Here is a 24,655-nt window from a genome sequence, read left to right on the forward strand (position 1 = left end):
TCACTTATTTTCAGGCAAAATATAACTTTGCTAAGTGCGGCTAATGTGCAGCAGTTAAGAGTTATAGAGTGCATCCAAAGTATATATATACAGAGGTACAGGGTGCAACGCTATAAAAAGGTTTATATTTTATATATTCAATCAAGCACTTTGTATATAATAAAAAACTGCTGCTGGAATGAGAGAGCAAAACTCAAAAATAAAGCGTAAATCAAGGATCAATATCCTCCAAAGCAATCCTTAAGCGATTAAATCTAGTAAAAACTCAATCTGTAACCCACCTTTACGACATCCAATGTCGGCGTCACCCACATAACCAGGCTCACAGCGACAGATCATGGTGCGCAGAGGCAGGGTGTCCACCACCTCGCAGATGGCATTGGCGCCACATGGATGAGTGACCGCACACGGGTTCTTGCATTCGCCGCCAAAGCAAGCCAACTTGCTGGGACACTCCGCGTCCATTGTGCAGCCCTCGGGTTGAGCTGGCACCAGGTCACACCTAACAGCCGGATTGCCGCTGAAACCAACTGGACAGCGGCACTGGGCACGATGGTTATCCACTCGGCATTGGGCACCAATGCCGCAGTTGCATGGATCCTCGCAGCGTTCATTGCGACAGGCCAGATGGAAGGCGCACTCATCATCCGAGCGACACTCGGGACGCTCGCAACGAACCAGCGGATTTCCTCGATAACCATCTGGACAGTGGCACCTGGCTCGGTGGTTGAAGTCCGCCCGGCAGATGGCTCCCGTTCCGCACTGGGTGAATCCACAGGGATCGACGCACTGCTGATTGATACAGGCCTCCGTGGCGGCACATTCGCCGTCCGATCGGCAGCCCAATAGGTAGCAGTTCTGCAGGGCATTTCCGGTGTATCCCTCGTTGCAGACGCACAACGGCCGATGGAGTTGGACATGGCAACGAGCCTGTTGGGCGCACAGGTTGGACTGTTCGCAGGGATTGCGGCAAACCTGATTGATGCAGGCCTTGTCATTGGTACAGTCACTATCACTGATGCATTCCGGCTTGGGGGGCTGGATCTCTGGGATCTGTCTCAAGCACTCGGCGTACGGCGAACCGTAGAAGTCCGGCGGACAGCTGCAGACAGCCTTGTGGTTGATGGCCCGACAAATGGCATTGTTGCCGCAGGCATTCAGGCACGGGTCACGGCACTTCTGGCTCACACAAGCCCTATCCCTGGAGCAATCCTCGTTGATCACGCACTCCGGATAGCTGCAGGTGGCGGCTCCGTTGCGCACACGGCAAATGCCATTGCTGCGGCACGGGGACGGCTGGCAGGGATCGACAGGCTCGGCCTGGCGGGGCTGTTCGCACTGCACGAAGGGATTGCCCACCATATTGGGCGGACAGCTGCACACGGGACTGTGGTTGATCGTCTGACAAACGGCACCGAATCCACATTCTCCCACGCAGGCATCCACGCACTTGGCATTGATGCACGCCCGATCCTTGGCGCAATCCGAGCTCAGAGTGCACTCCGGGCGACAGCCCTGGGCCAGAGGATTACCAAAGAATCCTGGCAGGCACTCGCACACGGCCTTCTCGCTTTGGACTCTGCAAATCGAGTTGGGTCCACAGGGTGACGGGTAGCAAGGATCCGACGGAGGTGGCGGGGTCAGCAGACGCGTGCACTGCACAAAGGCATTGCCCGTGTAGCCCGTCGGGCAAGAGCAGATCGGTATATGGTTGTTCATGCTACAAATGGCCTCCAAGCCACACACTCCAGGGCAAGGATCCTGGCACTTGTTGCGGATGCAAGCCTGGTTGGCCGGACACTCGGAGTTGCCCACGCATTCGGGGCGACAGCCCTCGTAGGGATTGCCGATATACTCCGCCTGGCTGCACTCGCAAACGTAGTTCTCGCCCTGCACTCGGCAAACGGCATTGGTGCCGCAGGGTGAGGGGTAGCAAGGATTCTTGGGAGTCGGTGGCGGAGCGGGTATATCTGAAAATGGAATGGTAATGCATGGGTTAGGTCAAAGGTTATATTCAGGACCTAACATGCCTGGATTACAATATGCAAACTTGGGGTAAACAGGGACAAGATTAACCTTAGTAACATAGTCAAAGGCCTCCTCTTCGGTTCGTTACCGAACCTAGTTCAGATCGCAATTCTTTAAGGAAAGATCTCAGGGTTGGACAAGGATGCTTACTTTGAGGTATGGGCTGGCAAATACGGAAGGGATCACCGGTCATGCCCGCCGGACACTGACAGTTGGGCGTGTGCAGGGTGACCCGACACTGGGCATTCTGGCCACAGCTGCCGGGACAGGGGTCGGCGCACTTCTGGTTCATGCACGCCAGGTTATTGGCACACTCATCGTGGCTAACACACTCCGGCCGGCAGTTCGGCGGAGTACCTTGGAATTCCGGCAGACAGCGGCACTCTGCCTGATCGTTCACATTCCTGCACTGAGAGTTGGGACCGCAAGGTGAGGGCTGGCAAGGATCTCGTACGATTTGTGGTATCCTGGGGATGAGACTGCACAGGGCATAGGCGTTGCCGGTGTATCCGGGACTGCACTCGCATTGAGCCCTGTGCTGGATGGCCTGGCAGATGGCGTTGAGGCCACACTTGCCCGGACACGGATCCATGCACTTGTTGTTGATGCAGGCATGCACCTGGGAGCAGTCCGAGCTGGAGTAGCACTCCAGACGGCAATTTGGTGGCTGGCCAAAGTATCCGGTGAGGCAGGAGCAGATGGCATTGCCGTTCCTCTCCAGGCACTGGGCGTTGGCGCCGCACGGCGACGGCTGGCAGGGATTGGGCGGTGTTGGTGGAGGCTCATCGCGTATGGGCGAGCAGGAGACGAACGCATTGCCCGTCATCCGCTCGGGGCAGTGGCACATGGCAATGTGGTTGACGGCGTCGCAAAGGGCATTGGGGGCACAGTGTCCCGGGCAAGGATCCACGCACTTTTGGTTCACACACGCTCGGTTCCGGGGACAATCCGAGTTCAAAACGCACTCGGGACGACAGCCGATGTACGGATCACCATGGTACTCAGGCAGGCAAGAGCACTGGCCATTGTTACACAGAGCGTTGGCTCCGCAAGGCGAGGGCTGGCAGGGATCGGAGGGAGCTGCAAGAGAAAGGGGGCCTAGTTGAGAGAAATCCTCTGGGCATTTGGTTGATGGTTGGGGCATACTCTTTGGTGGTTGTGGTGGTGGCTGCAAGCGGCAGCTGGTGAAGGGGTCTCCCGTGTATCCTGCAGGACACGAGCAACTGGGCGTATGATTGATGACACTACACTGGGCTGCAAAGCCACAGGCTCCCGGACAAGGATCACGGCACTTCTCGTTGATGCAGGCCAGATTGCTGGGACACTCCGCATTGATGGTGCACTCCGGACGGCAGTAGGGCGCCGCTCCGACATAGTTGGGCAGGCAGGAGCAACTAGCTCCGTTATTGACCACCCGACACTGAGAGTACGGACCACAGGGTGATGGCACACATGGATCCCGGACATCCTCCGACTTGGGTGGCTTCGGTGGCGGCTCTGGCAGGCAGCGGGTTAGGGCATCGCCGGTAAATCCTGGCAGGCACGAACACAATGGACTATGGTTCCTCACATGGCACTGGGCATTCAGACCACAAGCCCCGGGACATGGGTCCTGGCACTTTTGGTTGATGCACGCTTTATTCGCGGGACACTCGGCGCTAATCACACACTCTGGACGGCATGAGGGCGGCGTGCCCACAAACTCTGGCAGGCAGGAGCAGATGGCCTGTCCCTGGGATTCGCGGCACTGGGAATTGGCCCCACAAGGCGATGGTTGACAGGGGTTCACATACTCCGGAGGGGTGGCTAAGGGAATTCAGAGGGTTTTCTTTTAGGATTTTTGCACTCGAGAAAGCAGGGCGAAAGCGAAGCAGTAATTAAAAGCGAACCAAAAGCAAGTTTAAGTATTTCTAGAGCTAGCATATTGTCACAGAGCATGGAGAACGAGTCCTCCATGGGATGAGTTTAAGATTTTACACATGAGGTAGCTGAAAAAGGATTGGTTTAGAGCAAAAGGTTGAGTACAGCGTTGTTGTTTCAGAGAGCAGATAAATATCACAGAGTTTGGAATGATTTCTTGGGGCAAGGATATCTTAGACAGCAAATATCCTTTGCAAGGGGTTTGAGATCATTTTCAATAGCTTTGGCATCATATATCACATGTATTTGGTTAGAGAACGGAGTGCAGCTGAAATGGTTGGTCAATACCGCAGAGACAGAGAAGGATTAAAGAATTCCCTGATTATAAAATGAGATCACGTAGAGTACAGCGTTGTTGTTTAGGGCAGTAAAGAGTTCAAGGATTAAGATTCATCTTAAAGTAAAATGGCAGAATATCACAGAGCAAGGTCAATGGGTTTAGGGATTCCACGAGAGGCAGAGGCAGAAAAGTCAACAAACATAAAACCATATTATTGATTAGAGAATAAAGACGCATTAGGATCGGTATAAGGCATAACCTAAGGTATATCTTCTTACGTTCTTGCTGGACTAAGCGACAGCTGAGATAGGGATTGCCCACAAAGCCCGGATGGCACTCGCACACCGGATTGTGGTCAATCACCTGGCACTGGGCATTGAAGCCACAAACGCCGGGACAGGGATCGCGGCACTTCTCCTTCATACAAGCCCTGTGGCTGGGACAGTCCGAGTTTACGGTGCACTCGGGTCGGCAGATCTCCGATGGATTGCCATAGTAACCCGGCAAACACTGGCAGACGCTCCAATCGTTGTGGGGCAGACAAATGGCATTGACCCCGCATGGACTGGGACTGCAAGGTTGGATTCTAACTGGAGGTGGACTGGGATCTGGTCTCCTACAAATGCTGTAAGCATTGCCCACATAGCCCTCGGGACAGTAGCAGATGGGACTGTGGGCCACCACCCGACAAAGGGCCGACTGGCCGCAGCTGCCAGGACAGGGATCGACGCACTTGTAATTGCGACAGGCCTTGTCCGCCGGACAATCGGCGCTGCTTATGCATTCGGGCCGGCAGAAGGGCGGCGTGCCGTGATATTGGGGCAGGCAGGAGCACCGAGCACCGGCCGGCGTGGCCTGGCACTCGGAGTTCGGACCACAGGGCGAGGGCTGGCAGGGATTAACCACTTCGTCGCGTTCTACGGGAGGAATAACTGAGAGGTGGGGATTAGATTTGAGTCTTTGGGAGTCTTGGGAAATATTTGCTTTACCTATAGGCTGGCAGGCCAGCAGGGGATTGCCCGTTAGGTGGGGTGGACACACGCACCGGGGACTGTGGTTCTGCACATGACAAATGGCACGAAGACCACAGGCTCCCGGGCAAGGATCACGACACCTGAGATTCAGGCAGTACTTGTCGAGGGGACAATCTGAGTTCGAGGTGCACTCCGGACGACAGGCGGGCGGAGTGCCAATAAAGTCTGGCAGGCAGTAGCAAATCGCCTGCTCATAGTAGGGGCGACACTGGGCATTGGGCCCACACGGAGACGGTTGGCATGGGTTAACTATTGGAGCCCGCTGAGGCACAATTGCCGGTAGAGTCGTGGGTGGTTCATCACGAGGCGGCGTGGGCCTGGGCTTGGGTATCGGGTCACATCTCACAAAGGCATCGCCCTGCATTCGCTCCGGACACGTGCAGATGGCCAAATGGTTGTACACGTTGCAAATGGAATTCAATCCGCAAGTTCCTGGACAGGGATCTTGGCACTTCTGACGAATGCACGCCTTGTCCCTGGCACAGTCCGTGTTGAGAACACACTCCGGGCGGCAGCCCACGTAGGGATCTCCTCGGTATTCTGGAATGCAGCTGCACTTTCCATTGTTGCATACCGCATTTGGTCCACATCTCGAAGGGTAGCACGGATCCTGCACTGCCGTGGGCTCACGTTGAACAGTGGTTATCGGCATGGGTTGGCACGACTCGAATGGGTTTCCAGTGTAGCCCGGTTGGCAGAAGCAATTGGGCATGTGTTCGTGGACACGGCACACTGCGTTGTAGGCACAAGTTCCTGGGCACGGATCACGGCACTTTTGGTTGATGCAGGCCAAGTGCGTGGGGCAATCAGAGTGCACAACGCACTCTGGTCGGCAATTGGGCGGCGTTCCTCGGTAGTTTGGCAGGCAGACGCAGGCTGCAGCTCCAAAACGATTGTGACATTGCGAGTAGGGACCACAAGGCGATGGATAACATGGATTATACTCAAACGCCGGCCTTGCCACGTCGTAATGTGGTCGTGCTGGGACATTAATCACTCCAGAAACTGGCTGCGGCCTCTGAGTGTCGTAGTGAACGACCTCTTGAATAGGCCTTTGAGGCGTTGAAGGTATGGGTTGTGGCAGCGATGGTATGTTGATAATTCCAGGTCTAGGTGTTGTTCCAGGTTGCGATGGCTGAGCTGGAACATGTATCACACCAGGAGCAGGATATTGTAGCACGGATGGGATGTTAACCACACCTGGCCTTGGTACAGGAGTTGACTGTTCGGTTGGGTAGTTCACAATGGGTGGATTTTGTGTCGGGAATGTAGGTTGCGGTACAGATGGAATGTTAATCACTCCAGGCGTTGGACGCGGTTGTTGCGTTTCGTATTGGATAACTTGGATTGGTGTTTGTGGGATCGCTGGTGATGGTTGCGATGGAATATTGATCACACCAGGAGTTGACGATGGCACAGGTTGGGGCACCGAAGGAATATTGATTATTCCCGGGGCTGGAGGAGTTGGCTGTGGTGTTGGGTAGCTGACATCGTAAATCGGTGGATTTTGAGGTGGATAAGTTGGATGTGGCACCGATGGAATGTTCAGAACTCCTGGTCTCGGTGTTGGGGTTGGAGGAGATGGATGCGATGGGACATTGATCACACCAGGTGTTGGAGATGGTACTGGTTGAGGCACTGAGGGAATATTAATTATTCCTGGAGCCGGAGGAGTTGGCTGTGGTGTTGGGTAGCTGACATCGTAAATCGGTGGATTTTGAGGTGGATAAGTTGGATGTTGCACCGATGGAATGTTCAGAACTCCTGGTCTCGGTGTTGGGGTTGGAGGAGATGGATGCGATGGGACATTGATCACACCAGGTGTTGGAGATGGTACTGGTTGAGGCACTGAGGGAATATTGATTATTCCCGGGGCTGGAGGAGTTGGCTGTGGTCTTGGATAGCTGACATCGTAAATCGGTGGATTTTGAGGTGGATAAGTCGGCTGTGGCGCCGATGGAATGTTCAGAACTCCAGGTCTCGGTGTTGAGATTGGAGGAGATGGCTGCGATGGAATATTGATCACACCAGGAGTTGGTGGTGGCACAGGTTGAGGCACCGAAGGAATATTGATTATTCCCGGGGCTGGAGGAGTTGGCTGTGGTGTTGGGTAGCTGACATCGTAAATCGGTGGATTTTGTGGTGGATAAGTCGGCTGTGGCGCCGATGGAATGTTTAGAACTCCTGGTCTCGGTGTTGGGGTTGGAGGAGATGGCTGCGATGGAATATTGATCACACCAGGAGTTGGTGGTGGCACAGGTTGAGGCACCGAAGGAATATTGATTATTCCCGGGGCCGGAGGAGTTGGCTGTGGTGTTGGGTAGCTGACATCGTAAATCGGTGGATTTTGTGGTGGATAAGTCGGCTGTGGCGCCGATGGAATGTTTAGAACTCCTGGTCTCGGTGTCGAGATTGGAGGAGATGGCTGCGATGGGATATTGATCACACCAGGTGTTGGAGATGGCACAGGTTGAGGCACCGAAGGAATATTGATTATTCCCGGAGCCGGAGGAGTTGGCTGTGGTGTTGGGTAGCTGACATCGTAAATCGGTGGATTTTGAGGTGGATAAGTTGGCTGTGGCGCCGATGGAATATTAACTATGCCTGGCGTAGGGGCAGGTGGATTTGGCACTGGAACTGGAGCTGGTATATAGATGGGCTGCTGGGTAACCGGGTATACGGGTCGTGGCGGCGATGGAATATTTATCACACCTGGCCTGGCCGGTGGTGGTGGATAGTAAACATCATATATGGCTGGACGCTGTACCACCGTAGTGTGTGGCGTCGGATACACAGGCTGTGGCACAGAAGGTATATTAACCACACCTGGTTGGGGGGCAGGTGTCGTGTTTGGCGACGGCAAGAACACAGGTCTTTGGGAAACTGGAGGAGTTGGCTGCGGTACCGACGGAATATTTACTACTCCAGGTTGTTGTGGTACCGGATAGTGGGGCGTTGGATAGTTAACGTCATAAACAGGTGGAGTTGGTAAAGGATGCACTGGCTGTGGTCCTGAAGGAATATTAATTACTCCTGGTTTAGGAACTGGTGTCGGCCTCTCAGGTGATGGTATAAACACAGGAGGTTGAGGTGACGCTGGTATTGGCTGAGGCACCGAAGGAATATTGATCACTCCAGGTTGTTGGGGTACTGGAGCAGGTGTCGTAGGGTAGTTTACGTCATATACCGGCGGATTCGGAGTTGGATGTACTGGCTGCGGCACAGAAGGAATATTCACCACTCCTGGATGTTGGGGTATTGGCGCAGGCGGCGTAGGATAGTTAATGTCGTAGACTGGTGGATTTGGTGAAGGATGCACTGGCTGTGGTGCTGAGGGAATATTAATTACTCCTGGTTTAGGAACTGGTGTCGGCCTCTCAGGTGTTGGTATAAACACAGGAGGTTGGGGTGACGCCGGTATTGGCTGTGGCACCGAAGGAATATTGATCACTCCAGGTTGTTGGGGTACTTTAGCAGGTGTCGTTGGATAGTTTACGTCATATATCGGCGGATTCGGAGTTGGATGTACTGGCTGAGGCACAGAAGGAATATTCACCACACCGGGTTGTTGGGGAATCGGTGTTGTTGGATAATTCACATTATAAACAGGAGTCTGAGGTGTAGGATAGCTCGGCTGCTGCACTGAAGGTATGTTAATTACTCCAGGTTGTGGTAAAGGAGTTGGATTCACTGCCGAAGGTATGAAAACTGGTCGCTGGGAAGTTGGGGGCACTGGATGCAACACCGACGGAATGTTTACAACTCCAGGTTGGTGAGGAACAGGATACGCCTGCGACGGATAATTGACATCGTAAACCGGAGGCTGTGGTGATGGGTATCCAGGCTGTGGTACGGATGGAATATTCACTACTCCAGGTGCTGGGGGAATCGAAGGCTGTGGCGCTGGATGGTAAACTGGCGCAGGGTATACAGGCTGCGGAGCGGAGGGTATATTTACAACTCCCACCGGCTGTTGGATGTGCACTAGACCAGGTATTGCCACCGGATACGGAGGCGAAGGTGTGTCATATACTTGAGGTCTCACAGGTGTTTCTAATAAAATGGTCAATTGATTTTTGTTAGGCGAATCTCTTAAAGCTTCTGTGGCTTCAACTATATTCTTACGTTTGGGGTTCTCGTAGCATCGCGTGAGAGGATCACCCGTGTGCGTGGCTATGCAATAGCATATGGGACTGTGGTAGTGCACGCGGCACTCGGCATTGATGCCGCAGACTCCGGGGCAGGGATCGACACACTTGTGCTGGACACAGGCCTTGTCGTACGAGCACTCCGAGTTCAGGGTGCACTCGGGACGACAGTTTGGCGGGCTGCCATAGAACTCGGGCAGACAGGAGCAAACGGCTTGATTGTTCGAGGGATGACACTTGGCATTGGGTCCGCAGGGAGAGGGATCACAGGGATTCTGAGGTGTTACATGGGCTGATGGCAAAGGGAATATATTATAAAGATTGAATGGACTCTTGAGATTGCAGGGATGCTTACATTGCTGCACCACTGGCACCACTGGTGAACAGTATGCCAAGGGATTGCCGGTGTAACCTCTGAGGCACATACACTGCGGTAGGTGATCCTGGACATAGCACTCGGCATTCAGGCCACAAGTACCGGGACACGGATCGCGACACTTTTGCTGTACACAGGCCCTACTCGAGGGGCAATCAGAGTTCAGGATGCACTCGGGTCGACAGGCCTCGTAGGGATTGCCAAAGTACTCAGGCAGGCAGACGCAGGAGGCCACCCGACCTCGCTGATTGCATTCGGCATTCGCCCCACAAGGATTGGGCTCACACGGATTGACATAGGGCTCTTCATACTGGAGCACTTCAATGGCCGTTGTAGGCGGGACAGCGGGATATGGCTGTGGTCGAGTTGGTGGCAGGCAGGAGGTGAAGGGATTGCCCACCAAACCGGGGGCACAAACACAATTCGGTTGGTGGTTGACGGTTCGACAGATGGCACTGAAGCCGCACAGGCCCGGGCACGGATCCTGGCACTTGCGATTGATGCAAGCCCTGTCGCTGGGACACTCGCTGTTGGCTATGCACTCGGGCCGGCAGTAGGGAGGAACTCCCAGGTACTCCGGCAGGCAGCGGCAGACAGCGTTGCCGCCCTCATGGCTGCATTGAGCATGCGGACCACACGGCGACGGCAGGCAGGGATCGACGGGTTCGCGTTGAACTTGGATGGGCTCCACTCTGATCAAATGGCACTGGGCATAGGGACTTCCTGTGTAACCCACCGGACAGAAGCACTGTGGACTGTGGTTGATCACCCGGCACTCGGCGAGGTAACCACAAGCCCCAGGACATGGGTCGCGGCACTTTTGATTCACACAGGCCAGACTCGGCGGACACTCGGGATCACTCACACATTCCGGCCGACAGGTTGGAGGACTGCCGTAGTAACCCGGCAGGCAGGAGCATATGGCTTGGGAGCCAACTTCCCTGCACTGTCCATGGGGACCACAGGGAGATGGCTGGCAGGGATGGGGGTCGGAGTAGGGGGCCTGGAGCGGTGTAGGCTGGCACAAGACAAATGGATTGCCTTGATATCCAGCCGGACACTGGCACAGAGCCACATGATTGTGCACTTGGCAGGTGGCTCCCGATCCACAAGTTCCGGGACACGGGTCCTGGCAACGATTGCGGATGCAAGCCTTGTCCCATGGACACTCAGTGCTCAGTACACACTCCGGGCGACAGCCCACGTAGGGATCACCCTGGTACAGGGGCAAGCAACTGCAGATACCGTTCGCACACTGAGCATTGGGACCGCAGGGCGAGGGCTGGCAGGGATCATCTGCCACGACAGTTACAGGGGCGGGTGACGGTGTCGGAGCTGGATAGCAGCGATAGAACGGATCCCCGACATAGCCTCTAGGGCACGAACAGCTGGGCACATGGTTGAGCACATCACATTGAGCAGCCAAACCACAGGCACCTGGACAAGGATCCACGCACCTCTGATTGACGCAGGCTCTGTGACTGGGACAGTCTGAATTTAGGGTACACTCGGGTCGGCAGTGAGGAGGAGTACCGAAGTAGGAGGCCAGGCAGGAGCAAATCGCTTGCCCGTACTCCACTCGGCACTGGGCAAACTGTCCACATGGCGAGGGTATACAAGGATCTCGCGGTATAATTGGGGAATCTCGGATAATCTGAGGCTGAGGTGGGGGCAGGGGCAGGCAGCGCATAAATGGATCACCAGTGTAGCCAGGATAACACGAACAAAGAGCTCTATGCTGACTGGCCTGGCAAATGGCATTCTGACCACAGGTTCCCACACAGGGATCGGTACATCTTCTGGCCACACAGGCCCTATCGTTGGGACACTCAGGATTAGTGGTACATTCGGGTCGGCAGGCAGGTGGGGAACCAAAGTACTCAGGCAGGCAGCGGCACACCGCCTGACCCTGGGACTCGGTGCACTGAGAGTTGGGACCACAAGGCGAGGGCTGGCACGGATCAAAGTGGACAACATTGATGGCTGGGGAGGGACACAAGTGGGTGGATTGGGAATAATATTCAGGGTTAGTGCAAGGGTTAATCGATTGACCGGGAGGAATCTTCTTACGTTCTGCCTGGACCACATGGCAGTGACGATAAGGATCGCCGCTATATCCAGGATAGCAGCTACAGCTGGGCACGTGGTTAACAACCTGACACTGGGCATTGGGGGCACAGGTTCCGGGACAGGGATCGCGACAATGTTGATTCAAGCAAGCCAAGTGGCTCGAACAGTCCGAGTTGAGCACACACTCGGGCCGGCATCCCTCGTAGGGATTGCCATAGTACTCGGGCAGGCACTGGCAAGCACCAGCACCTCCTCGTTCCCGGCACACGGCATTGCTGCCGCAGGGACTCTGCGAGCAGGGATTGATCTGCTCCCGCTGAATCTGCGGCCTGGGATAGCAACCAGAGTAGGGGTCACCAATGTAGTCTGCGATGCAGATGCACGAGGGAACGTGGCTGATGACCTGGCAACTGGCGGCGTTGCCACAGAGCCCTGGACAGGGATCTTGGCACCTTTGAGCTATGCAAGCCAGCTGACTGGGGCACTCCGAAGAAGTTATGCACTCCGGGCGGCAGTTGGGCGGTGTTCCTATGTAATCCTTGAGGCACTTGCACACTGCCTGGTCACCTTGGATAGTACATTCCGCGTTAGCTCCACAGGGCGATGGCGAGCACGGGTTCAAGGGTTCCCTTTGAATCGGTGGTGGCGCTGGCACTCGCTGGCACAGGAAGAAGGCATTGCCCGAGTATCCCGCTGGGCAGCTGCAATGCGGCACGTGGCGGATGACCTGACACTGGGCGAACTGCCCGCAAGCTCCGGGACAGGGATCGCGACACTGTTGATTCAAGCAGGCCAAATGCGGGGCACAGTCCGAGTTAATGATGCACTCTGGTCGACACTTTGGTGGAACACCAAAGTATCCCGGCAAGCATGAGCAAATTGCCTGTCCATTGGCCACGCGACACTGGGCATTGTTTCCACAGGGCGAAGGTTGACAGGGATTCAGGGGTTCCACAGGAGCAGCTAAGAGGATTACGGATGTGTTAAAGGGGGTTTCTGGAACATTCGCATTTGAAAACCTACATTGCACAATGGTACACTGGACGAACGCGTTGCCCGAGGTTCCTGGTGGACAATTACAGGTGGGAATGTGATTTCTCACTTCGCACACTGCTCCCACACCACAAGCTCCGGGACAGGGATCCTTGCATTTGCTGCGCTGGCAGGCCTTGTCCCTGGCACAGTCGGTGTTGAGGACGCATTCTGGCCGACAGCCCACGTAGGGATTTCCCTCAAAGTCTGGCAGACATGAACACTGGCCACCGGGACTGCAAACGGCATTGGAACCGCAAGGAGAGGGATTGCAGGCATCGCGTAGCACTAGAGTTGGCGGTGGTGGCGTTGGCCGGCAGCTGATGAAGGGATTTCCCTCATAGCCTGCCGGACAACTGCAGATGGGTGTATGGTTGATGACATTGCACAGGGCTTGCAGTCCACATGAACCTGGACAAGGATCTCGACACTTTTCACTGATGCACGCCAAATGCGGAGCACAATCCGGGTTAATCACACACTCTGGCTGGCAATTGGGCGGAGCTCCAAAGTATCCAGGCAGGCATGAACACACTGCCTGGTTGCCCTGGGCTCGACACTGACCAAAGGTGCCGCAAGGAGAGGGAACGCAGGGATCGCGATAGGTTTCCTTGGGGGCATCGTAACTAATCTTGGGCGCTGCAAAGGGTTCGGCGTTAGGAGAACAGCTTGAAGAGTCCAAATAAATCATAATCTTACGTATGCGCTGGCAACCACTGATGGCATCACCCTGGAAGCCCGGCAAGCAACTGCAATGCGGACTGTGGTTAATAGCCCGACATTGGGCATTGCTGCCGCATGCACCGGGACAGGGATCCACACAGTGGTGTTGCACACAAGCCAGGGTCAGGTCACACTCGCTCGAGATGGTACACTCGGGCCTACAGCCGGGAGGCGATCCAACAAAGTCGGGCAGACAGGTGCATATAGCCTGACCGTTCGATTCCCGACACTGGGAGTTAGGTCCACATGGAGAGGGCTGACAGGGACGAGTGGGTATGGGTTCGGGCAGGGCTATCGGGGTAAATTCAAGGTGAGTTTTCAGTCTAGCAATATCGAGGTGCTTCTTACGTTCACGCAGGAGATCGCAGTACACGTAGGGATTGCCCTGGTAGCCCACCAGACAGTTGCAACGCGGCAGGTGATCTCTCACTTGGCACTGGGCATTGGGACCACAGGTTCCGGGACAGGGATCACGACAATGCTGATTAAGACAGGCAAGGTGGCTGGGACAGTCCGAGTTGAGCACGCACTCGGGGCGACATCCCTCATAGGGATTGCCGTAGAACTCCGGCAGGCATTGGCATGCTCCGGCTCCATTCCTTTCCGAGCAGAGAGCGTTGGCCCCACACGGACTGGGCACGCAAGGATTGAGTGGTTCTGGTACATCGCGCTCCACTTGACAGCCAATGAAGGGATTACCCCGGTGGCCGCCCAGGCATGAGCACATGGGCGTGTGATTGATCACATAGCACTCGGCATTGGAACCACAGACTCCGGGGCAGGGATCACGGCACTTCTGATTGAGGCAGGCCAGATTTGTGGGGCAGTCGGAGTTGGACACACACTCGGGTCGGCAGTTGGGCGGGGTTCCAATAAAGCCAGCAAGGCAGCTGCACTGGGCATTGCTTCCCTGGACCCTACATTCGGCATTGGCACCACATGGCGACGGCTTGCAAGGATCAATGGGATCCTGCCTCACGGGTGGTGGGGGTGGCTCTCGGTGACAGGCCACGAAGGGATTTCCGGTATACGATGAAATGCAGTGACAATTGGGGCTGTGATTTATCACCCGGCAGTCGGCATTCAGGCCACAGACTCCCGGACAGGGATCCCGACAATGTTGCTGCAGGCAAGCCAAGTGCAGGGGGCATTCCGCATTGCTGACGCACTCCGGGCGACAGGAAGGTGGAACTCCAATGAAATCGGTAAGACACGTGCACACGGCCTGGCCATTAGTGTTCCGGCATTGGGCGTTGGGTCCGCAGGGCGAGGGCTGGCAGGGATCAATAACATCCCGAACAGGTGGTGGCAGTGGTCGGCACTGGCTAAAGGCATTGCCAGTCATGCCCGGTGGACAGTGGCACATGGCCACGTGTCTATGAACCTCACAGATGGCATTCGAGCCGCAGGTTCCGGGGCAGGGATCGACACACTTGTTCCTCACACAAGCCTTGTTCCAATCGCACTCTGTGCTCAGTACGCATTCCGGGCGACAGCCCACCAAGGGATTACCGATGAACTCGGGCAGACAGCTGCATTGTCCCTGCTGGCAAACGGCATTCGGGCCGCAGGTGATCAGAGAACAAGGATCACTGATTTGAGGTGGGGGATCTCTAGCAGGTGGCGGTGGAGCATGACAGGATGTAAAGGGATTGCCAATCAATCCGGGTAAACACTGGCATGTCGGATTATGGTTGACAACCGTACACTGGGCACTAAATCCGCAGGCTCCGGGGCAAGGATCCCGACAACGCTGCTGCTGGCAAGACAGATGGGCAGGGCAGTCAGGATTGATGGTACATTCGGGGCGACAGTTGGGCGGAGTGCCAAAGAAGGAGGGCAGGCAAGTGCAAGTGGCAGTTCCCTGGTTATCCCTACACTCGGCATACTGGCCACAAGGCGAAGGCAGACAGGGATTACGATAGACGTCCAACTGAGGCGGTTTGGGAGCTGTAAGGTCAATAAGGGGGTAACATAAGCTGTATAATGGTGGGCCTCCCTAATAAGTTATCTTACGTGGCAGGGGCAAGCAGCGCGTAAAGGCATCACCCGTGAAACCTGGATGACAACTGCATATGGGGGCATGCTGGAAAACGCGACAATCTGCATTGGAGCCGCACACTCCGGGACAGGGATCACTACACTTTTGCCTAATGCACGCCTTGTCGTGGGGACACTCGGAACTGGTCACACACTCGGGTCGACAGTTGGGCGGAGCACCCACGTACTCCGGAAGGCAGGAGCAGATGGCCTGATCGTTATTTTCGCGACACTGCGAGTTGGGACCGCACGGTGAAGGCTGGCAGGGATTAACGTATTCCTTGAGGACAGCTACAGATAGAGATGGGAAGGATTGGCTTAATATTTGACCGTACGAGTCGGGGAACACACAACACTCACGTTTCTCTGGCACGTGGCAATAACTATAGGGGTCACCAATGAAGCCACTTAGACAGTGACATGTCGGCAAGTGATTAATCACCCGACACAAAGCATTCAGGGTACACACGCCTGGACAAGGATCTCGACACTTCATCTGCTGGCAAGACCTATCCGCCGGACAGTCGTTATTCGTCACGCACTCGGGTCGACAGGCCTCGTAGGGATTGCCATAGTACTCGGGCAGGCATTGGCAGGAACCGACATGGCCTTCCTGGCGACATATGGCATTAGCGCCGCACGGACTTGGTGAGCAGGGTTGTATAACCTCCGTTTGCTGAATTACTGGGACCTGGCGGCACGAGGTGAACGGATCACCAGTGTAGCCTGGCAAGCAGTAGCACATGGCCGTATGGCTGATAACATGGCAATTGGCATTGGAGCCGCAGGTGCCCGGGCAGGGATCAGCGCATCGTTGATTCAAGCAGGCCTTGTCGAAGGGACACTCCGAATTGGTCACACACTCGGGTCGGCAGTTGGGCGGCGTTCCAATATATTTCGGCTGGCAGCTGCACTGAGCCTGATCCCCAATGGCCTGGCAGTTGGAGTAGGGACCGCAAGGCGAGGGCTGGCAAGGATGCTGCTTAGGAACAATCTCATCACGCCGCACTGGCTCTGGGAAGCATCCTAGGAAGGGATTTCCATTGTGCCTTGGCGGACAACTGCAGATCGGTGCATGATTCACCACATGGCAAAGGGCATTAAAGCCACAAGTGCCGGGACAGGGATCGATGCAGTGCTGCCGCTGGCAGGCCAGTCTGGGCAGGCAATCTGAGTTCTGGTTACATTCCGGTCTGCAATCCGGTGGCGTGCCAATGTAATTTTCAATGCAGGAGCACACAGCGTTGTTGTTCGAAACACGACAGCGGCTATTCGGACCGCAAGGCGATGGGTAACAGGGATCAACTGGCTCCGCAAACGCTGGCGACGGTGCCTCACACTGGATAAAGGCATTGCCTACCATTCGGTCTGGACAGCGGCACATGGCCAGGTGGTTAATCACATCACATATGGCATTCGGAGCACAGGTGCCCGGGCAGGGATCCACGCACTTGTGACGGACACAGGCCCGATTCCTTGGGCAATCCGCATTCAAGACGCACTCTGGACGACAGCCGGTATAGGGATCTCCTTGGTATTCGGCCAAACACGAGCACTGACCATTCTGGCACAGGGCATTCGCTCCGCAGGGGGACGGGTTGCAGGGATCGTCGAGGGCAATGGGCTTGGCTAAGGATGGGGGAATATTACACTTGGTCTTGGACACATTCATACTTTCATGGCTCTTACGTGGCGGCTGTGGTTCAGGGTAGCAACTGGAGAAGGGATCACCCACATATCCCACTGGACAGAGACAACTGGGCACGTGATTGTGGACGCGGCAAAGTGCATTGTAGGCACAAGAGCCTGGACAGGGATCAACGCATCTTTGATTGATGCACGCCAGACTGGACAGGCACTCTGAGCTCTGGATGCACTCGGGTCGGCAATTGGGCGGCAGGCCAAAGTAGTTGGGCAAGCAGGAGCAGATGGCCTGACCCTGGGACTCCCTGCACTGGGCATTGGCCCCACAGGGAGAGGGTTGGCAGGGATCGCGCACAATGTCGTACAGGACATGGGTGGGTGGAGCTAAGCAAATGGAGGGCAAGGTAAGAAATGTACATCCTTTCCTCCTTACTAACTACTTACGAGGTATTGTGTAACAGCGGGTGAATGGATCGCCCGTGTAACCGGCTTGACAAGAACAGAGTGGAGCATGGTTCAGCACCTGGCAGTTGGCAAAAGTGCCACAGGCACCGTGGCAAGGATCAAGGCATTTGTGCCGGACACAGGCCTTGTCCAGGGCACACTCCGAGGAGACGGTACACTCGGGTCGACAACCCGGCGGAGTGCCCACATACTCCGGCAAGCAAGAGCAGGTGGCCACTCCATTTTGTTCGCGGCACTGAGAGTTCGGGCCGCAGGGAGAGGGTTGACAGGGATTCACATACTCCCGAACAGCTGTAAGAGAATTATAAATGTCTAGAGAAGGATTTCGGGCAAAGCAGGGATTCTGCTTACGTTTGGCTTCAATGCTGCAATAGCGATACGGATCACCAACAAAGCCACTCAGGCAGTTGCAGGTGGGCAGGTGATTGCGCACAAAGCACTCGGCATTTTGGCCGCAGCTTCCGGGACATGGATCACGGCACTTCTGGTTCACGCACGCCAAATGAGAGGGGCAATCGGAGTCGAGCACACACTCGGGGCGACAGCCCTCGTAGGGATTGCCAAAGTACTCCGGCAGACACTGACACGATCCGACACCATTTTGCTGCCGACACTCGGCAAAGGAGCCGCATGGATTCGGGTTACACGGCTGCACCACTTCGACCGGATCCCTTTGAATGGGTGCACAGCGGACGAATGGATCACCACTGTAGCCCGGCTGGCAGTAGCACATGGCACTGTGACTGATGACCCGGCACACGGCATCGATGCCGCACAGACCCGGACACGGATCCTTGCAGCGGTTATTGACGCACACCTGAACCAGGCTGCACTCGGCATTGGAAACACACTCTGGTCGGCAATTGGGTGGTGTGCCAAAGAAGCTGGCCAGGCACGAGCAGGAGGGTGTGTCTCCCACTCGGCGACACTCACTGTTCGGTCCACACGGCGAGGGCTGGCAGGGATCTTGCGGCACAACATCCCGCTGGGGTTCAACTAAAGGCAGGGAGGGGGCATGGATTATGATATTGTCTTCCCTGGCAATAAAAAGCCCTGTTAAACTTACTAATCCTATGACACTGGACGAAGGGATTGCCGGTATAGCCCGATCTGCAACTGCAGTACGGACTGTGGCTCACTGTACGGCACTCGGCATAGGCCCCACAGACTCCGGGACAGGGATCGACGCATCGCTGGTTCTGGCACGCCAAGCTGGGGGCACAATCGTAGTTGGTGCTACACTCGGGTCGGCAAGAGGGCGGCACCCCAAAGTAGTTGGGCAAACAGCTGCACACCGCCTGGCCATTCTGCTCACGGCACTCGGCATAGGAGCCACATGGCGAAGGACTACAGGGGTTACGGTACACATCCACTGAGGAGCAGGACAAGGATAAACTGGGTTTCTCTACACGCATTAAATGATTTGACCTACATTGGACTGGGGTACACTGCACAAAGGCATTGCCTGTCATGCGCTCGGGGCACCGGCACATGGCGATGTGGTTGACCACCTCACAGATGGCATTGTTGCCACAGGTTCCGGGACATGGGTCAGTGCACTTCTGCTGTATGCAGGCCAGATGCCGGGGACACTCTGAGCTAAGGACACACTCTGGCCTGCAGGACACATAGGGATCACCCTGATACTCGGCCAGGCACTTGCATTCTCCTTGGTTGAAGCAAACGGAATTGCTGCCGCAGGGGCTGGGATTGCAGGGATCGGGGGTCTCCTCACGGACTACTGGTGGGGCTGTATGGGAGGATTTTCTCTTAGTTGGGAAATGTTGGGTTAGCTAGCGGGGCAAACTCTTACGTGGCGCCGGGTGACAGGCAAGGAAGGCGTCGCCCACATAGCCACGCAGGCATACGCAACTAGGAATGTGACTGATCACTCGGCACTCGGTCTGCTGACCACAGACCCCGGGACAGGGATCACGGCAGCGTTCGCCGATACAAGCCAGGTGACTCGGACACTCAGCATTGAGGGTACACTCCGGTCGACAATGCGGCGGAGTGCCAAAGTAATTGGGCAAGCAGGAGCACACTGCTTGATCCTGCTGATTCCTGCATGAGGAATACAGCCCACAGGGCGAGGGAAGGCAGGGATCACGGTAGGGAGCAACGTCTCTCAAGGGCGGTGGCGGGGGAACTGGCAGCGGGTAAAGAGTTCGGTTTATATTTCAGTAAAAAACACACATCAAACTACTCCTTACTTGCTGGACGGGGCAAACAGCGTACGAATGGATCACCTGTCATGCCGGCGGGACACCTACAAATGGGACTATGGTTGCGCACATCGCATACCGCCTGCTGACCACATACACCGGGACAGGGATCAACGCACTTGTAGTTAATACATGCCCTGGTGGGGGCACAGTCGGAGCTCGAGGTACACTGAGGACGACAATTGGGTGGGGCTCCCTCGAACTCGGAACCGCAGGAGCAGACGGCCTGCTCGTTGATCTCGCGACACTGGGAGTTGGGGCCGCAGGGAGACGGCTGACAGGGGTTCACATACTCATGGACAATAGCTAGTTATGGTTAGGATACAATACTTGGGATTAGTAACTACGTCAACGATACCTACGACCAAGTTAGGTTCGACTACGGGAATAATTGGAACTGGCTTACGTTCTGGCGGCTGGCTGCAGTAGCGATAAGGGTCTCCTATATATCCAGCGAAGCAGTTGCACATGGGCGTGTGGTTTATCACATTGCACTCGGCATTCTGGCCGCAGCTTCCGGGGCAGGGATCTCGACACTTCTGCTGCTGACAGGCTCGGTTTGATGGACAGTCCGAGTTCAAGACACACTCCGGTCGGCAGCCTTCGTAGGGATTTCCAAAGTAATCAGTCAAGCACTGGCAGGAACCAGCTCCATTCCTCTGGATGCACTCGGCGTTGGCGCCACACGGCGAGGGATGGCACGGATTGATTATCTCCACGTCGGCCACTATGGGCTGGCATTGGGTGAAGGGATCCCCTGTGAGTCCAGCATCACAAATGCACATGGCTGTGTGGGAGACCACACGGCAAATGGCACTGACTCCGCACAATCCGGGGCAAGGATCGCGGCACTTTTGATTGATGCAGGCCAGGTTCGAAGGACACTCCGAATTGGCCACACACTCGGGCTTGCAGTAGGGCGGTGAGCCCACAAAGTCAGCCAAACACGAACAAGTGGCCGTCTCGCCGGCAGCGCGACATTCGGCGTTGGGTCCGCAAGGAGATGGACGACACGGATCCTGTGGCACTATATCCTGCTGTGGCGGTTCAATGATCTGCTGACAGCCCACGAAGGGATTGCCAGTGTAGCGGGGCAGACAGGTACAGAAGGGATTGTGATTGACCACGCTGCATTGAGCATTGCGACCACACGAGCCGGGACAAGGATCCACGCATTTCTGGTTAACGCACGCCAGTCGAGACAGACATTCCGCATTCGATGTGCACTCGGGACGGCAGAGTGGCGGTGTTCCAAAGTATCCTGACACGCAGGAGCACACAGCCTGCTGGTTAACCTCGCCGCACTGAGAGTTTGGTCCACACGGAGAGGGTTGGCAGGGCTGGACAATGGCGGGTGCTGCAAGGAAGACATGGCGTTGGGACTCCAGAGAAGGGAGACAAGGACCGGAAAAGGAATATTTACGTGGTATGGGTTGGCACTGAATAAATGCATTGCCTGCATAACCCTCGGGACAAGTGCACATGGGCACATGGTTGAGGACCGTGCAAATGGCATTGGGAGCACAGGTTCCAGGGCAAGGATCGAAGCACTTGTGACGCGAACAGGCCAGCTCCCGCGGGCAATCCAAGCTGGTTATGCACTCGGGCCGGCAGCCGCTGTAAGGGTCGCCATGGTACTCGGGAATGCAGGTGCAAACTCCGTTGTTGCACTGAGCATTTGGTCCGCAGGGTGAGGGATTGCAGGGGTCGTCAAGTTTAACGGCTAACAAAGGAAAGTTTTCAGTATTTCTCCACAGATTCGTGCGATGAGGCTTACGTGTTGGTGGGGGAGGTGGCACTGGTTGACACTGACTAAACGGATCACCAGAGTATCCTGCCGGACATGTGCAGCTGGGCGTGTGATTGATCACATTACAAATGGCGCCGTAGCCGCAGGAGCCGGGACAGGGATCTCTGCACTTCTCATTGATGCAAGCCTGGCTGCTGGGACACTCGGCATTAATGCGGCACTCGGGTCGGCAGTTGGGAGGTGCTCCTAAATAGCCAACCAGGCAGGAACAGGCGGGAGCATCACCCTGAGAACGGCACTGGGAGTAGGGTCCACAAGGAGACGGCACGCAAGGATCAACCGGGGTATTTTGCACTGGGACCACGGGTTCCGCTTTTGATACAAGACACGTGTTAGGAGAGGTTCCAACATGAGAAGAGTAGGTCACTTACGAGGCTTAGGGAAACAACGGAAGAAGGGATCGCCTGTATATCCGGCACGACACGAGCAAATGGGACTGTGGTTCACCACCCGGCAAATGGCGTGTTCCCCACAAGTGTTGGGACAAGGATCCACGCACTTTTGGCCCACACAAGCCTTGTCTATGGAACACTCCGAGGAGATCGTGCATTCGGGGCGGCAGGTGGGTGGAGCACCCACATATTCGGGCAGACACGAGCAAATAGCTTGCTCGTTGCTCTCACGGCACTGGGAATTGGGACCACATGGCGAAGGCTGACAGGGATTCACGTACTCCTTGATAGCTATAGAAATAGGGGACTCATTGGTTTCTGGATGGTGGAGTAAACTTTCATAATCAGTCTTACGTTGGCGTTCAGGGAGACACAAGCGATAGGGATCTCCGGAGTAGCCAATGATGCAGCTACAGCTGGGCACATGGTTGAGGACATTGCAGAGAGCATTCTGGCCGCAAGTACCCGGACATGGATCCTGGCACTTTTGCTGTTGACACGCCCTGTTCGAAGGACAATCCGAATTGAGGACACACTCTGGGCGACAGCCTTCGTAGGGATTGCCAAAGTACTCGGGCAAGCACTGGCAGGAACCAGCATCCTGGCGAGAGGTGCATCGGGCATTGACTCCACAGGGACTTGGATTGCAGGGGTCCAATTGGTCAAGCTGTTGAATTCTCCTCTCGGTGCATATGGTGAATGGATCACCCTCCATGCCCTCGGGACACACGCAGCTTGGTGTATGCGATATCACGCGACATATAGCCGCCTGTCCACAGAGTCCTGGACAGGGATCGCGACACTTTTGCTGAATGCAAGCCTGGTTCGTGGGACACTCCGAGCTGGTAACACATTCTGGTCGGCAATTCGGCGGAGCTCCAATGTATTCCGGCAAACATGTACACGAGGGTAAGTCGTTCACTTCTCGGCATTGAGAATACGGTCCACATGGTGACGGCAGGCAGGTTTGCCTGGGCGGTGGTACTGGCGGCTCAATGATCGGCTGGCAGCTGACGAAAGGATTGCCCGTGAAGCGTTCCAGGCAGCGACAGAAGGGACTGTGGTTGGTCACATGGCACTGGGCATTGCGCCCACAGACGCCCGGACAGGGATCGCTGCACTTTTGGTTGAGACACGCCAGATTCAAGGGACACTCCGAGTTGGTGGTACATTCCGGACGGCAGAAAGGTGGGCTTCCGATGAAGGGTGAGATGCAGGTGCAGATGGCCTGCTGATTGGCAACACGACACTGAGAATTGGGGCCACAGGGCGAGGGTTGGCAGGGATTCTTTGGCACGTCGAGTTCTGTAAAGTTGGTGTATAGTATCTCAAGTGTAACCAAAGGGAAATGTTGTGAACATGTCTTACGTGGAACTGGACTACACTGGATGAAGGCATTGCCTTGCATCCGCTCTGGACAGCGGCAGTTGGGAATGTGATTAAGGACCTCGCATATGGCGTTACTGGCACAGATGCCGGGGCAGGGATCCACACACTTGTGACGCACACAGGCTCGACTGCGATCACAGTCAGTGTGCAGAACACACTCCGGCCGGCAGCCCGTATACGGATCTCCGTGATACTCGGGCAGGCAAGAGCACACTCCGTTGTTGCACACTGCGTTGGAGCCACAGGGTGAAGGATTGCACGGATCCTCCGGGGGCAAGGGCTCTTGGACTGATTCAGGGAATGGTAAAGTTAGATTTTTGCTCTTCAATCTGCACTGAGAATAGATCTTACTTCGCTGCGGTGGCTCGGGATTGCAGACGCTAAATGGATCACCGATGTAACCCACCCAGCAACTGCAGATGGGCGTGTGGTTAACCACATTGCACTGCGTGTTCAGGCCACAGGAGCCGGGACACGGATCGCGACACTTCTGGTTTATGCAGGCCTGATGACTCGGACACTCGGCATTAATGGAACACTCCGGACGACAGTTGGGTGGAGTACCCAAGAACTGGGGCAAGCAAGAGCAAGACGGTGTGCCGTGAACCTCGCGACACTGCGAGTTCGGTCCACAAGGCGAGGGAACACAAGGGTCAAGGGGTTCGCGTTCAACAAAGACTGGCGGAGGAGCTGAAATTGAGTTGTCTTGGTAACCATAATCTGTTTGACTGACTCTGCTGAGTTTCTTACGCGGCTGACGGTAACAGCGGGTGAAGGGATCTCCTGTGAAGCCACTGAGACAGGTACAAATTGGGTTGTGGTTGCGCACTCGGCACTCGGCCTGTTGGCCGCAGACATTTGGACATGGATCGACGCACTTGCGGTTCACACAGGCCTTGTCGGCGGAGCACTCCGAGCTGCTAGTGCACTCCGGTCGACAGGCGGGTGGATTGCCGATAAACTCTGGCAGGCAGGAGCACACTCCTTGCTCGTTAACCTCCCGGCATTGGGAGTTGGGGCCACATGGCGACGGCTGGCAAGGATTTACATAGACGCGTTGAGCTACAAAAAAAGAACAA

General features: G+C 55.6%; 1 protein-coding gene across 16 annotated transcripts in view; it reads right to left on the reverse strand.

Annotated features, from left to right (window-relative positions):
• dpy (fibrillin-like protein dumpy) overlaps positions 1–24,655 on the reverse strand; it is a 132,709-nt gene that overhangs the window by 7,639 nt on the left and 100,415 nt on the right. For 15 of the 16 annotated variants that reach the window (XM_086830904.1, XM_086830897.1, XM_086830893.1 and 12 more), the window contains 3 exons: positions 3,175–3,834; positions 2,179–3,108; positions 282–1,970 (listed from right to left, as the gene is read on the reverse strand). In XM_086830904.1, the coding sequence (XP_086687030.1) occupies positions 282–1,970; positions 2,179–3,108; positions 3,175–3,834 (3,279 nt within the window). Of the gene's footprint in view, positions 1–281; positions 1,971–2,178; positions 3,109–3,174; positions 3,835–11,856; positions 12,820–12,879; positions 13,528–13,587; positions 13,903–13,959; positions 15,562–15,627; positions 15,943–16,011; positions 17,281–17,340; positions 17,680–17,739; positions 18,052–18,111; positions 18,757–18,826; positions 19,133–19,192; positions 19,511–19,573; positions 19,910–19,973; positions 20,292–20,391; positions 21,343–21,408; positions 21,709–21,762; positions 22,108–22,166; positions 22,479–22,541; positions 23,493–23,555; positions 23,865–23,927; positions 24,267–24,326; positions 24,639–24,655 lie in introns of all 16 variants that reach the window. The other variant, XM_086830905.1, reaches the window with a different exon arrangement.

The sequence above is a fragment of the Drosophila serrata genome, unplaced genomic scaffold (genome assembly GCF_035046125.1).
Source record: "Drosophila serrata isolate PLE 108 unplaced genomic scaffold, ASM3504612v1 contig_240, whole genome shotgun sequence".
Lineage (NCBI taxonomy): Eukaryota > Metazoa > Arthropoda > Insecta > Diptera > Drosophilidae > Drosophila > Drosophila serrata.